The sequence below is a fragment of the Drosophila ficusphila genome, unplaced genomic scaffold (assembly GCF_018152265.1).
Source record: "Drosophila ficusphila isolate 14025-0441.05 unplaced genomic scaffold, ASM1815226v1 contig_723, whole genome shotgun sequence".
Lineage (NCBI taxonomy): Eukaryota > Metazoa > Arthropoda > Insecta > Diptera > Drosophilidae > Drosophila > Drosophila ficusphila.
In genome coordinates, this window is record NW_025064662.1 from 454,706 (window position 1) to 469,616 (window position 14,911).

At 36.3% G+C, this 14,911-nt stretch overlaps 3 protein-coding genes across 4 annotated transcripts; 1 reads left to right on the forward strand and 2 right to left on the reverse strand.

Annotated features, from left to right (window-relative positions):
• Positions 1-305: 305 nt before the first annotated feature.
• On the reverse strand, positions 306-2,309 carry LOC108089111 (acid-sensing ion channel 5-like). The gene is made up of 10 exons (XM_017187221.2): positions 2,218-2,309; positions 2,049-2,154; positions 1,900-1,991; positions 1,386-1,839; positions 1,204-1,322; positions 988-1,142; positions 871-933; positions 679-785; positions 495-609; positions 306-421 (listed from the first exon to the last, which is right to left on the reverse strand). Exons 1-10 carry the CDS (start codon positions 2,307-2,309, stop codon positions 306-308), a joined length of 1,419 nt encoding a protein of 472 aa, XP_017042710.1.
• Positions 2,310-2,704: 395 nt separating this feature from the next.
• Positions 2,705-6,388, reverse strand: LOC108089266 (lysosomal alpha-mannosidase). The gene is made up of 6 exons (XM_017187436.2): positions 6,250-6,388; positions 5,755-6,125; positions 5,223-5,693; positions 4,540-5,150; positions 4,038-4,264; positions 2,705-3,979 (listed from the first exon to the last, which is right to left on the reverse strand). Exons 1-6 carry the CDS (start codon positions 6,331-6,333, stop codon positions 2,777-2,779), a joined length of 2,967 nt encoding a protein of 988 aa, XP_017042925.2. The 5' UTR covers positions 6,334-6,388; the 3' UTR covers positions 2,705-2,776.
• Positions 6,389-8,420: 2,032 nt separating this feature from the next.
• On the forward strand, positions 8,421-13,906 carry LOC108089245 (lysosomal alpha-mannosidase). 2 transcript variants are annotated; one of them, XM_017187409.2, is made up of 10 exons: positions 8,421-8,699; positions 9,389-9,759; positions 9,822-10,027; positions 10,091-10,227; positions 10,336-10,469; positions 11,034-11,674; positions 11,744-11,964; positions 12,185-12,596; positions 12,771-13,213; positions 13,283-13,906. In XM_017187409.2, exons 1-10 carry the CDS (start codon positions 8,589-8,591, stop codon positions 13,850-13,852), a joined length of 3,246 nt encoding a protein of 1,081 aa, XP_017042898.2. In that variant the 5' UTR covers positions 8,421-8,588; the 3' UTR covers positions 13,853-13,906. The 2 variants fall into 2 exon arrangements, with proteins under 2 accessions (XP_017042898.2, XP_017042899.2); XM_017187410.2 differs by lacking the exon at positions 10,336-10,469 and adding an exon at positions 10,822-10,955.
• The last annotated feature ends 1,005 nt before the right edge of the window (positions 13,907-14,911 follow it).

Sequence of the window (14,911 nt, forward strand, 5' to 3'; positions counted from 1 at the left end):
CGTTAGCGTGACTTAACTCAGTTTTAAATGGCTTTAAGCTCTATTACTTTATGCAAGATTTATAGATATAGCACTTTGCGTGTTTTTCTGACAGGAGTTAAATCCATATTACACAATATACCAAGCGTTACTTTATTCTTGCTGTAAGTTGTAATTATAAATTTTTGTGTAGACAGAATGAATAAAGTCCTGCTAATGTGAACATTGAATATTATACCGGGCTTAATTTAATGGAATAAATAGTTTATTTTTAGAAAAAGTTGTGTGAGAATTTAAATATAAGTTATTTTGTGTGGTTTTGAAAATTATATGGTGTACCCTAGTATTTGCCAAAATAATCTTAAAGTGAAAAAGTAAACAAACTCCACCAATCCCAAAAAACTAAAACCAAGAAAAAATCCAGCAGTTCCACCGATTGACACTGAAATAAAGACAAACTATTATTATGCCAAATATTGCAATTAAAGCTTAAATATGAAACTGAGAATAGGTACCCAATAGATCGGTCATTGAAAATATAACTTGTCGTTTGAGTCGTCTCTGTGGCCAAGATTTCACTTGTACATGTCCTCCAATACTTCCAAGCAAATTTTTTGATCCCGATAAGGACTAAAAGAGTTATATAGTTTCACTAGTTTTTACACAATTAATTATTTAAAATGAAGCTACGATATTTACATTGGTAGCCTTTGTTGTTACGGATGCATCGTAACAGTTTTGTTCACAATAACAAGGAAAAGGCTTCTTAAGTTGGTCATCTTTATCGTACAATTTAAGAAATAGATCTACGAAATATATACATAGGAAATTATAATTATGTATGTTTTTTGTACATATAAAACTATTTGTAAACATTTGTGAAAAACATACTTGAATAACGAGGAAAGCACGATCTTAAAGTTTTATAATCGCACACGGGCTTAGGTTTTGCGACTAAAAAGGAATATTTATCGTTTTGTAGTGGTTTTAAAATTAATATAAACTTACTGAGATTTGGGTAAAAATGTGGAATACATTTACACCTTTCATAAGCCAAATTAATTCGGCACTCTTGCAGGCAAATATTTTTGGTGTAAAACGGAAAATGAGTTAAATTGGATTCGTGGTGAAACCTACATTTTCTCATTGCTATTGTAGTTTCACTAAAGTAAATTAAATTTATTTTATAAATTTATCAGTATGTTTAGGATTTGTATAACTTGCGTTTTCAGGTTTTCCTCTGAAATTATTTCTTCGCTGAAAACGTCGTAAAAAATACCCTCTTTTGCATACTCGGAACCAGTGTCCACCTTCATTACATCAAAGGCAGAATGTACGAAAGACTTAAAGGGTTTAGGAATCAAAAGATAAAGAATTTAAACTTGTATTTGATTAAATAAACTTACGAAAACCGCACTGCTTGTGAAGCCCAGTAAAGTGTATTGAACATTGTCATCGAAAAATCCCCCCACCATGTACTTTAAAATTTCTGGCGATTGTTGGTACTTGTTGTACTTGGGGTATTCACCAAATATCAAATAACGGGAACTGTACTCTTGGCCAAGATCCGAGCTTCCCAAGTAGCACAGTCCCCACTCGGTTAAAACCTGGCGAACTTGAATTTTAGTCGGACCATCGTAACAGCGAATTCTAAGGCGTTCAGATGCCTCGAAAGTTCCATCAAAGGTAAGATTATAAATTAATTCCATGTAGTGTTTCGGTTTAAGGCCTAGTTTCTTGATCACTTTATCGACCTCATCATCGCCAGGAATGTTTTGAAAATTCATGTACGTGGAATTGGCCAAGTTTTCTATAAAGTCCCAAAAAGCTTCCTTTTCTGACCCCTCGATGTCTTTTTGCCTTAAATTAAATAATAATCTGTAATCAAGAGCTATAAAAAATGATGTAATGTACTTATACCGACAATAGTCGTCGAAAAGTGTTATGTCAAGTCGATCCGAAGGGCAAACAGTTAAACTTGGCACTGCGGTGTTCCAAAAAAGATAATTTTTCTACAAAAAATTTTGGAAAATTAAAGGCTATGAAATATTTTTTGGATTTCACAATACTTCCACTCCGATATGTGTACTTTTGGTTAAATACCGATCAACTGATGAGAAGCAGACTATAAAGCAGAAATATATAGAGACCGCCACCAATGAAAACCAAAGAACTCTAAAAAAATAAACTATTGTATTTTACTTTCCTATTTAATGAAAAGTTTAACTTTAAACTCACCTCTCAAAGAACATAAGCTTTTGTTTAACGACATAGTTAAACCCATGAATGCAACAATTGTTGAAGTATAAAATAATAAATTTGGTACACATTTTTGCCCATCTTTTAATTTTAAAGAGCTTGTTCTAAATTGGGATTTTTTTTATATAATTAGATGAAACAAACATTTTATTTTAACATTCTTACTTTATTTGATTTTCGCTTCATTTGAGGACCTTTCTTGTACGAGTACTTTATGGAGTTTAAATGAAAATCATTCTTCTTTGAAATTATTAAATTTGTTGGCGTGACTGAACTCTGTTTTAAGTGGATTATGCTTTATCACCTATGCAAGATTATTAGATATCGCACTTTGCGTGCTTGCTAATAAAAGAGTTCGATTCATATAACACCATATGAGCTCATACTTTATTACTTGATTAAAGTAAAGTTGTGTTTCCTTTAAAATCCCATTCTATTATTTAACTTCTGATTTAAACAAATAAAATACTTTAAAAAAGCTTTTTGTTTTATTGGCAAGGTACTTTATATATTATTCATGCGTTAGTTTTTATAGAACTTAATTTCTTTGCTGGATTATGAACGTACGAATTTGCATTGGCACCAAAGTGACAACAAAATCGGAAGCGGTCATCGTGGAATCGGCTGACAACGGAGTATGCGGGGCATAATAATATTCAACGGAAGAAGGAATACTGCCGGATGAGTCCTGGTTAAACTTGAATCTCTTCATGTCGTCCAACTTCATGTTTCCGTCCAAAGTTGTTTCCCAAATCTGATCTCCATTCAAGGAGCTAAAAAGAGGGTAAATGTTAAAGCTCACTACATTTCCATATGTGTTAAAGTTCTCCACTCTTATTAAAATTTGATCCTTTGAATATTGTTCAAAGGAGAGAAGTTCTACCGATTTTGGAAAATCTGAAAAGTCGGGAATCAACTGGCGGTTTACAGAAGCAATACCATTGGATTTGCTGAAAAACTTCCAAAAGTGAAGATCCAACTCGTGTTGCAAAAGTCGTTCGGCGTGTTTTGGTTTCTCAGTTGCAGAATCGAGAATTAGGGAAATCTTTCCTCTTGCGATCAAACCAGTTCCAAACTGAGTCTCATTGAGGGCTTCTCCGACGCCGAATGCATCATCATTTAACAATCGACGATGCAACATTAGCTCCAATTCCCCATCCTTTAAACTGGATCCTCCTTGAGCTCGATCATTCAGCAAAGTGATTCGCTTTTCGTCGTCTTGCAGGGAAATCTGTCCAGTTACTGGATAATAATTTCCACTCACTGCCTCTGACATGTCGGGATCGAAGTTTTCTCGCTGATTTCTTACACGTTCCAGCATTTCCCGACCATTCGAGTCGGTATAGAATTTTCCTTTGGAGGATATATTGCTCGAGAAGCGAGTGATTATCTCTTTTCCGATATCATCTTCTATTGGAATTGGACCAACTAACCACTCGAATTCCACACGATTTTCCTCATCGTAAATGCGGATTACCTGGGAAATCCAATCGTTAAAATGCTGATGGACTTCCTTAACTCGGGTTCCATTATAAAAAGAAAGCTGCACTTTGTCATTGAGTATTTCAATATCTCCATCTGGACGGAAAACGTAGGCTCCCGAAGATCGGTTGTTGGATTCACCATTATTGCCTTGATATCCCTTGTATATTCCAAAATGCTGCTCAATATTTTCGGTTACGCCATTCATTTGAATGGTTTTCAAGCCACCTGAACTTTTATCAAAAGTGAGTTTAACAAGCTGAAATAGGAGTTTCAGACAACTAAAAATAAATCTCAATATTTTACCATTTACTTACCGAATTCTCCACTATTAAATCATCGGAATCATCCTGGATTTTCTCTAGGGGGAAATATTCATTTTCCTGTGCAAGATTTTTTGGATTTGGTAAAACGCGTATTAAAAAGTTTGATATTTTATCAACAGTGGCTTTGAAAACCAATTCGTGTTGAGTGTCATTCGGTCGATGTTCTAAGGATAGAACTTGCCAAGGAACGGGGATTACTTCAGAGGTAACTTTACGACCTGTAAAAAATATTATAAATATTAATAATACGGTATAACTAAAAATAATACCATAAAACTTAAACACAAACTACGAACAAATATAATGATTACAACAATAGGAATTGTAGGAACCTGTTTTTTCCAATGCTTTGATGATCTGTATTATAAAATACTTTAAACTACTTTTTAACATTAGCAAAATGAGCAATATACATATAACTCTTTCAGTTATTATCACTCCTCTTATATTTTCTCAACTATCTTCCAAATTATTATATAATTTCATAACTCACCTTTTTCATCGGTGACCAAATAGTTCTCGTTCTTCGCCGGAACCCGCACATATTGCGTTGCAGTATGGGCCAGTGGATTTACTAGAGTCACAATTACATTGTTGGCAGTATTTTGGGTGAAGGCACAAACACTGATATTCAGTTGCAGGCAACTTTCGAATTCCCCAGACTTCAAACTGGTCAGAGATCGAAGGGCATCGCGAGCATTATTTTCCGCACCAACAATCGCCTTGAATAACATTCGATCGTAGTCCTGGGCAACTGCCTGTTTTTCAGTGCCTGTAACTGCATCATGATGCTGCATTATTCCCATGGCCTCACTTAGATTTTCTATGTTTTCCAAGTGCTGAGTGCTCGTCAAGTTGGCCAAGACACTCAGTTGCTTTACGACCTGAAAGAAATGATTTCCATCCCGATGGAAACGCTTTTGCGTGGGTCGCGAAGTGAAATATCCCGTCCAATACGAGTGGGAGTCACTCGAATATGGAAAGAAATCCTCGGTTTTGTTTGGCCAAGTTTGCTGCAATTGATGCAATTCGTAGAGATAACACGAGGGTGTCGAGTAGAAAACGTTGATTCGCGAACCCTCCAATTGCCGATCGTTCACATACCTTATAAAAAAATTTAAAAAAAGAATTACTGATAAGAAAATTAATCAAAGTACTATGAATGGGTTCACCTACTTTATCAGTTTGTCCATGTTTTTGAAGTTCACTGCGGCCTCTTCGTACTGAAAATCGTCTCCCATGGGAACCATTATGTGAGTGGATCGATAATACTTAGACATTGTCTTAATGTATTCGATAAAGTCAGTGATTCTCTGATCAACGTTGTTATCGAAGCTCTCGCCATCGATTATTGGAGCATCCTGGCAGTTGATATCGAAGCAGAATCCTGGAGGAGCGGAGTAGTGATTGTATAGCATTCCGGTGAATATGTTGGAACTCTTCAGGAATTCGCTTGATTGCCAAACCATCTCCATTTCCAGATCCTCCTTACGCTTCTTTTTATCAACGTAATCCATGCGTGCGAAAAACTCGCCATTAAAACCCATTTGTGCAAATATAGACGCCATTTCTCTGGAGTGACCAAATGGATCGATCTGCCAACCGATTGTTGGACGTCCACAATCCCCAAAGTTGTCTTTTAGGTATCTGTAATAAGATATTTGTATATAAATACTTGTGTATTGAAAATATATATTTGTTTACTCACTTTAAACCCAAATTAAATTGATCGATCACACTTTGGTAGTGAACTGTGGCCTCATCATTCATACTCCAAGCTCCTCCAGTGAATTCCAAACGACCTTCTGCCACCAATTTTTGCACAGCTCTCTGAACAATTTCCGTTTGTTCGGAGTACCATTTCGCAAAGAAAAACGTTTCTACTTGTATGAAACGCCTTTTCGAATCCTTGAGGAGTTCTTCAACAACCGTATCCAAAATGTATTGAACACCAGCGTGCTGAATTCGGTTTTGACTTCCATAGTAATACTGATCCACTGTTTTTAGCCAACCGACATCGTCGTGCGAATGGGGTACTAAATGAACATTTATCATATTTATTTTCGTAGCGGGACATGACTGAAATGAAAGTATATTATAGTATCAAATTAAAACCACTGATATATTAAATTTAAGTAAATAACTTAATGTTTGAAAACAACAATACCACATGTTGTATTTCAAACCAATTGAAATTAGTTACCTCAAATCCACAGGTAGCTCCGGATACCGCAGTATTCACTGAAAAGAGCGTGATAAAAAGCGCTACACAACTGAAATATTCCATTTCAGGGACAGAATACTAAGCTCCACGGAGGGTCTTATCGGGCCAGTTGAGTCGAGTAAAATGAAACGAGGAATGAGGCAACTCCTTAGACCCCAGCAATGTGCCACTTGAAGCGATAAACCTTGTACTGCAATCGCATTAGCTTGAGTGGGATTATCAAATTAAAATCCATTTAGGAGCATGGCGATAACAATTTACACCCCAAATAGAAGGGAAATACAAAGTTAGGCGTTTCTGTCATCGTTTCGCTAAAAAAAAGTGATATACTATATACACTTCTCAATACAAACGCAATGAACTTAAGATTTGGGGCTTATCAACATTCAAAACAATCATACATATTCGCATTTGTTTATGTTTGAGTACTAGTCATTGACTTCTGTATTTTGCATTAATACACTCTTATCTTCGCTGCAATCATTTCAAGTAATTAATTATTCAGATTACGAAAGGAACTCGTACCATTTTATGAATTTGTACCTAACTAAGTGGTATATAAAGAGCTGGTCTTGTAAACAAGAAACTTTTCATTATTTTTATTAGATGCTCTTGAAACCCACATGTGTATTAAGACCTTTCATCGCTATAATTTTTTTTTATCACTTCTGCAAATGCGATTTTACCAGCGGAAGCTTTTATTTTCAAACCTTGACTTTTAAAGAGTTAAAAGATTTATTGGGGTAGTCTCTCTGCAATACCTATAAGAAGGAAATCTGTTTAGTTTTGCTTGCAGAATGTTTATGGATGCAAGAATGTGTCGACACACAAGTTGTAATTTGTAAATATTTTTTTGTAGTAAAACACAGCTAAGCAAAGTAGCTCCTATTTAATTAAATTAAATGTTAAGAATAAGTAAACGATTAGAATAATTACTATATAAAGCTCAGATAAATATTTTTTGAATGTATAATAAATAAAAAAAATATCACACAATTGCCGCTTCCGCTTTCTTTCGAAATTTTCCACACAAATATTATTTTTAGTGCTATTATTCAAAGTGTTGATAGTTAATAAGTATCGCTTGGGTTGCCAGGGAAAACCTATAATACACTTAATTTCTTTAGTAGGGCTAATCAGGAAAATAAACCTTTCAATTTAAAAGTACTTTATAACGATTTCCTTTCCTTTTTAGATAGAAGTTCTGTTTGCCTTGAGCTTTAAAATTAAAGAGGTTTTGCAAAGACGTTTTACGATAGGTATTATAATAGATAATTGAGATTTTAAAGCAAGATATATACATAGCTTACATAAGGAAACCTTAAAAAACTTTTGATTCTGTAATCTTAATTATGAATTTAAATTGCAGATTAAGCGTTAAACCACTTTCTTTGGTCCGTGTAACAATAATTCCATGCATCATAAATTCTTCTCCGATCTTTTGGTTTCAAAATTTTTTATAGGAATAGGTTAAATCCTATGTGTATTTTATAAAAATCTAACCCCTATTCATTTTAGTAGTACCTCTAGTTCGAAAAAATAAAGTCCATTGATAAAACCGACTGTTTCTGAAGTGTACCACTCAGACCCTTTTCGAGTCTCCGATAGTAACGTGAATTAATTCACGGCTATCATAAATGCAATTGTGTGTGATCGGCTCTTAGAAACCAATTAACCACTTGACCAGTTTATTGCGTTGAAATGATTAAACGGATTAAGCTAAAGCAACTCTAACAATCTTTGGGGTAACACTTTAAAACGCGCATGTACAAAATTTTTTTAAGCCCTATCAGTATTTTTCAGGCGAATTACCCGGCGAATTCATACATTTATCTGCGCTCCCAAGTACAAACATATGTATGTAGGAATACTTGCTCGCTTTCTCGATTTTCATATATATGTACATACATATATGTACGGGGAGCAATAAAGAATGATTCTCAAGTACATGGTAGAATTATACAAGGTAGTCTCGTCGGCTGCAAAATCGTTCGGGTTTTTCCCCTATCGACCCGAACCCATAGGAAAACACTCTCTCTCGCTCTAATTGTAGTGTCAATAGGGGGAAAAAAGCCGACGAGACTACCTTGTACTTATTATGCCATGCTCAAGTAGGTCTCGAGCTGAGTTTACGTTTTCTGGTCGAACAGTTCGCATTGAGAAGCCGATGCGATCGGTTGAGTCGGTCTCCTTTACAAGTAGTTTCTTTTTTCAAAGTCTGTGTGTGTATATCACCGAATATCGGCGAAGTGTACTTTGTGTAAATAATAATAATTGGATGCAAATTCCACAAACGTAAATAAAGAAACTAAATTGCAATGCCGGCAAAGACTTCTGTGTGGCTTGCATTCTTTTGCGCCCTTGCATTTCTAATCCACGATGCCGATTTGCGGAGTATTCAACAAAAGGCCTCTCAGTGCGGCTATCAGGTAAGAAAATATTCCTGTTCTGGGAAAAACTAAAGAAAAAGAATAGCGAAACATGTTGCAGAGGCAACAAGTTGTTTGTAATTTGCCCTAGCAAATAAAAAACCTTTGAGGCTCAGTTTGTAGAGAGAGAATGGAAACTGATTAGGGGTTTATAATAGGTATGTACATTTAGAAATATCTGTATGTACATTTTGCCGGTGATTTTTGCTTTTCTTTTTAAACAACTTAATGTTCATGTAGTTTTGTTTTTAAATACAGAGGTCAGACCATTTTGATAAGTGTTTATAAATTATTTAAGTGACAGAAATTATTTTGCATGCCTTAAAAATATTCATTTTATGTTACTTATTAGAAAAGGAATAGGTGGTTTTTATGGGCAATCAAAAAACCAAATAAAACTGGGAGGCGAAAAAATTCCAGAAAGTCAGAGAACATAAACGAAAATTATTATTTAAGTTTCTATTAAATCCAAATCATAATGTTACGCAGTTGTTAAAAAAAAAGAAATATATTGTTTGTAAGATTTCAACTTTCGGAAGAGTATTAAAATTAATTGAAAACTCTCTCAAAATAGAAGTGGTGTGCTTTAATTTTTTTTAAGCCAGAAAAAATTATATTAAATGTGAGAAAACTTTATTTTTCATTCAACCTTAAGAACTATCTATAAATGAATTCCCATTTACTTTCAGAGCTGTCATCCCACGAAACCGAATATGCTGAATGTGCATCTTGTGGCACACACTCATGATGACGTCGGTTGGCTGAAGACCGTCGACCAATATTATTATGGCAGTGAGACTAGGATCCAAAAGGCTGGCGTGCAATATATTATCGATTCGGTTGTGGAGGCTCTTCTGAGAGATCCCGAGAAGCGATTTATCTACGTGGAGTCCGCCTTTTTCTTCAAGTGGTGGAAGGAACAGACCACCAAAGTCCAGGATGCAGTTAAAATGCTGGTGGAGCAAGGCAGACTTGAATTTATTGGCGGTGCTTGGAGCATGAATGATGAGGCCACAACGCACTACCAAAGTGTGATTGATCAGTTTTCTTGGGGATTGAGGTATATCTAAATCTGAATCTAATTTGGGAAAAAACTCAGTAAATTGAGTAATATAATTTCAGGCTTTTGAACGACACCTTTGGAGAATGTGGACGTCCTCGAGTTGGTTGGCAAATCGATCCCTTCGGACATTCCAGGGAAATGGCTTCCATGTTTGCCCAAATGGGTTTCGATGGCATGTTCTTCGGTAGATTGGATTACCAAGATAAGGACGAACGTCTCATGACCAAAAATGCGGAAATGATTTGGCACGGATCAGCTAATCTGGGTAATTAGCTTTGGGGTTTTATAATATCTACCTTAAGTATAATAATACTTGTTATTTTTTTAGGAGAGGAAGCGGATTTGTTCAGCGGTGCTCTTTATAACAATTACCAGGCTCCGGATGGTTTTTGCTTTGATATTCTTTGTAGCGATGCTCCCATCATCGATGGCAAACACAGTCCCGACAATAACGTTAAGGAAAAGGTAAGAGTTTGTGCTATTTTTTAAACATACCTTAACAGCTTTTAGTGTTATGCTTTTGGCATTTGTTGAACATTTGTCTGTCTTGTTTCTGTCCTCCCATCAAATCAGATCGATTCGTTTTTGGATTTCGCCAAGACCCAATCCCAATACTACCGCACCAACAATATCATTATCACAATGGGCGGGGATTTCACATACCAGGCTGCCCAAGTCTATTATAAGAACCTCGACAAGTTGATACGGTAATTGCATATTGTGTTGTCCTCGCAAAACTCACTGTTAAAGAAAGCCCCTAAATTCTAAATTGTACTGTCCAAAATGTGTCGTCTCCACACTCTGAAAAAGAAATATAGACTATTTTTCAAATTTAAGAAAGAAGTTTAAGGAATAATTGTAAAAAAGAGAGAAAGCCTTTCAGCAAAAATGTATTACAATTATGAGAAATTATTGTTTAGATACAATATTTGAAAAAATAGGGAAAAAATGCATGCTGTTTATATAAAAAACTTTCTTAAATGAGGAAAATAGTCTCTGTTTTTTATTGAGTGTACTATAGAAACCAAGTTAATTGAGAGCCAATCTTGTGCCAAACAGGTTGATGCCTTCTTGGAATATGTAACCAAAATGGCCACTCAATATCGCACTCCCAACGTGATCCTAACGATGGGTGAGGATTTCCATTACCAAAACGCCGATATGTGGTACAAGAATCTGGACAAATTGATTAAGTAAGTGGGGGCTTTCCTTAAGAGAGTTTAGCGGAGGAGGAAAGCAGGTCTTACTATATAGATTCTATTGACTCACAGATATGCGAATGAGCGTCAGGCGAATGGTTCGAATATAAACCTGATCTACTCGACTCCGTCGTGTTATCTGAAATCCCTTCATGATGCCGGAATCACTTGGCCCACCAAGAGCGATGACTTCTTCCCATATGCATCCGATCCTCATGCCTACTGGACGGGATATTTCACTTCGCGACCGACTTTGAAGCGATTTGAACGGGATGGTAATCACTTCCTGCAAGTTTGCAAGCAATTGAGTGCTTTGGCTCCCCAGAAACCCGAGGAATTCGATCCTCACTTGACTTTCATGCGGGAAACTCTGGGAATTATGCAGCATCACGATGCCATAACTGGAACGGAGAAGGAGAAGGTTGCCCTGGATTATGCCAAGCGAATGAGTGTTGCATTCAGAGCCTGTGGTGCCACCACTCGAAATGTCCTGAATCAACTCTCTGTGCAATCAAAGGATAATGTGAAGGATAAAACCGCCAAATATGTGTTTGACTTCAAAACATGTGCCCTGTTGAACATCACTTCGTGTCCAGTTTCAGAGGAGAACGAAAGATTTGCTTTAACTCTTTACAATCCTCTAGCTCATACAGTTAGTGAATATATTAGGATACCCGTTCCAGGTGTTAGTTACAATATCATCGATAATAAGGGTAAGTAAAATATAACTAACTAGCAAAGCTATGCTCATAGTAAAATTATTATTTATTAATCTATTTTAGGAGTGACATTGGAATCCCAAGCTGTGCCAATTCCTCAACCAGTTATTGATATCAAGCACAGGAACTCTACTGCCAAATACGAACTTGTTTTCTTGGCCACCAATATTCCGCCTTTGGGATATCGTACATATTATGTTGAAAAACTGGAGGGCACTGAAGCCAACAAAAAGATTAATCCATTGCCAAAGGCCACATCCAGTGTGACAGTGATTGGAAATAGTGTAAGTACAATTGAAAAGGGAAATTCAGAGGTTAACACAAATCTCCAAAGGTTTTTTAATCATTTTACTTTCTAAAAGTATGAAACTATTTTTCCATGAACTAAGAAGTGCAACTATTTTTTTGTAGCATACCTTGTTGCACTTTTTAAAGTAGTTTAAAACCTCTAGATTTCTGCAGAATTTTCGTTTACAATATAATTATAAATTTTTTATTTTTTAGCATATTAAACTGGGCTTTGACACCAATGGCTTCCTCTCGGAAGTAAAAGCTGATGGCCTTACCCGATTGGTTAGCCAAGAGTTCTTGTTCTACGAGGGTGCTGTGGGAAATAATGCAGAGTTCCTCAACCGATCATCGGGAGCCTATATCTTCCGACCCAACGAAAACAAGATTCACTTCTCCACCGATCAAGTGGAAATCGAGGTCTACAAGGGCGATTTGGTCCAAGAGGTTCATCAGAAGTTCAACGACTGGATTAGCCAGGTGGTGCGAATCTACAACAAGGATTCTTTCGCGGAGTTCGAGTGGCTGGTTGGACCCATTCCAATTGAAGATGGCATCGGCAAGGAAGTTATCACCCGCTTCAACTCCGATATTGAGTCGAATGGCATTTTCCACACCGATTCAAATGGTAATTATTTCCTAAACATACTACAAAACCGATAGAGTTGGATAATTAAAATATATTGATTTTGTTTGTTTAAGGATATTAGAAATATTTCCTTTTACTTTTCCAAACTTTTAGTTAATGATTCTTAAATAGGTATCTTACATTCTCTAAACATTTTTATTATTTCCTAAACAGGTCGTGAAATGATTGAACGGAAACTCAACCACCGTGATACCTGGAGTGTAAAAATCAACGAAGAAGTGGCCGGCAACTACTATCCCATTACCACTAAAATAGATCTGGAGGACGAAACAGCTCGATTGGCGATCCTTACGGACAGAGCTCAGGGAGGTAGCTCCTTGAAGGATGGATCCTTGGAACTGATGGTCCATCGTCGCCTTTTAAAGGACGATGCCTTCGGAGTCGGCGAGGCTCTCAATGAAACTGAATTTGGAGAGGGACTGATTGCCAGGGGAAAGCACCATCTCTTCTTTGGAAAGTCCACAGATCGTGAAGGAGTTTCCCTCAAGGGAATCGAGCGATTGGTTCAGTTGGAAAAGCTTCTGCCCACATGGAAATTCTTCAGCAACATGGAGGATTATACAGCCGAAGAATGGCAAACATCCTTTACAAATATTGTAAGTAAAATACCACTTTAAATTCTTTTTTTTTTGTTTTATTTTAATTTAATCAAATTTTATTTTTAGTTTACTGGCATTTCATTGGTTCTTCCCAAACCGGTTCATCTTCTTACTTTGGAACCCTGGCACGAAAACCAACTTCTTGTTCGATTCGAGCACATTTTGGAGAACGGAGAGGATACTTCGTACTCGCAACCCGTTCAGTTCAATGTTAAGAATGTTCTGAGTGCCTTTGACATCGAAGGAATCCGTGAAACAACTCTGGATGGAAATGCCTGGTTGGATGAAAGCCGTCGCCTGCAATTTGCTCCAGATCCCGAGGCAGCGGCATTCAACACTTACGGAACCTTTTCCCGATCTTTGGAATCCGGATCTGTTCACCTGTTAAGTGCCGAGAAACCCATGTTGGAAGTCAAGTACGCAGAGGAATCTCTGCCAGAAGGACAATTGGGTGCCCAGAGCAACCGAATTAAAAGGGATGTGAACTTAAATGAAATTAGGAATGAGCCAAGGACTTTCAAGGTGACCGAGGGTCCCTACAACTCCTTCAAGGCAGACAGTGACAACCAGGATTATATAATCGAACTGAGTCCAATGGAGATCCGTACTTTCATTGTCTACTTGACAAAAGCATAGGAATCCTATTTATGTATAAAGAAATGTGCCTAATAAAATTTAATAATGTTTAAATGTCTGCATTATTCAAGAAAACATTTTTATTTAAATAGTAAGTATGTGTACATTTTATGATTTAATCCATTGTTTTCTAAAAAAAAAGGGTAAATATGTGTATTCTTTATGTGATAGATAAAGTATAAATAAAATGAGACAAGGCCTTCATACTTTCATATACCAATCCCCAAACAATGTCATTTCCAAGCTAAGAAAATCTTTTGTTCTCTTGGGATGAGGACAAGTTGCACACACTTGATTTATTTATTTCAGTTTTCTTAAGTCCGCAGGCTGAGATTGCGGTCAGGCAGTATTTTATATGATGAGTGACCGTCCCCAAAAACAAATATTTACCACTCTTTAATTTTAAACAGCACCAGGAATTTAAGTAAGAGCTTATATATTCAAATGAAAAAAAAGAGAGAGAGTTTTTGGTTCTGCAAGGAATTGCAATGCGGATGTTTTAATATTTAGCAGGCATTCATATTTAATTGGGCTCACCGCAAATGAAATTTTACGGGTTATTAAATTTAGAAAAGATGGGGGACATACTTACTTAATTAAATGTGCACATGTGGAGCATGGACTGCAGTCATCGTCGACTGACTTAATAGTAGAGTAATGTTGAATAACATAACTCGAATGTGAGGTACCCACTCTATTTAAGCCTTTCGCCTGAAAGTTGTTTCCTTTATACCCACTAAGTCAGGGGTAACAAAAGTTCAGTTAGTATATATATTAGGTCCAGACCCTTGCTTGTATGTTTACCCTCTTTAATATAAAATTCAACTAATAGTTTTGAAGTAGGAAGAAGTGGTAGAATGTGAAAGCGTTTTTTTAATGAAAAAAGTTGGCTACTTGCATGGCAAAGGGTTAAGTCCTTTGGTTTCATTTGCTCTTATTCTAGCTTAATATGGGGCTAGATTTCTCATTCGCAGTGGCTTCAGGGACTTTAGATATTCATTTAACTATGCTATAAGTTTAAAGACACCATACAAACTAGAACCAGTAAATAAAAAAATA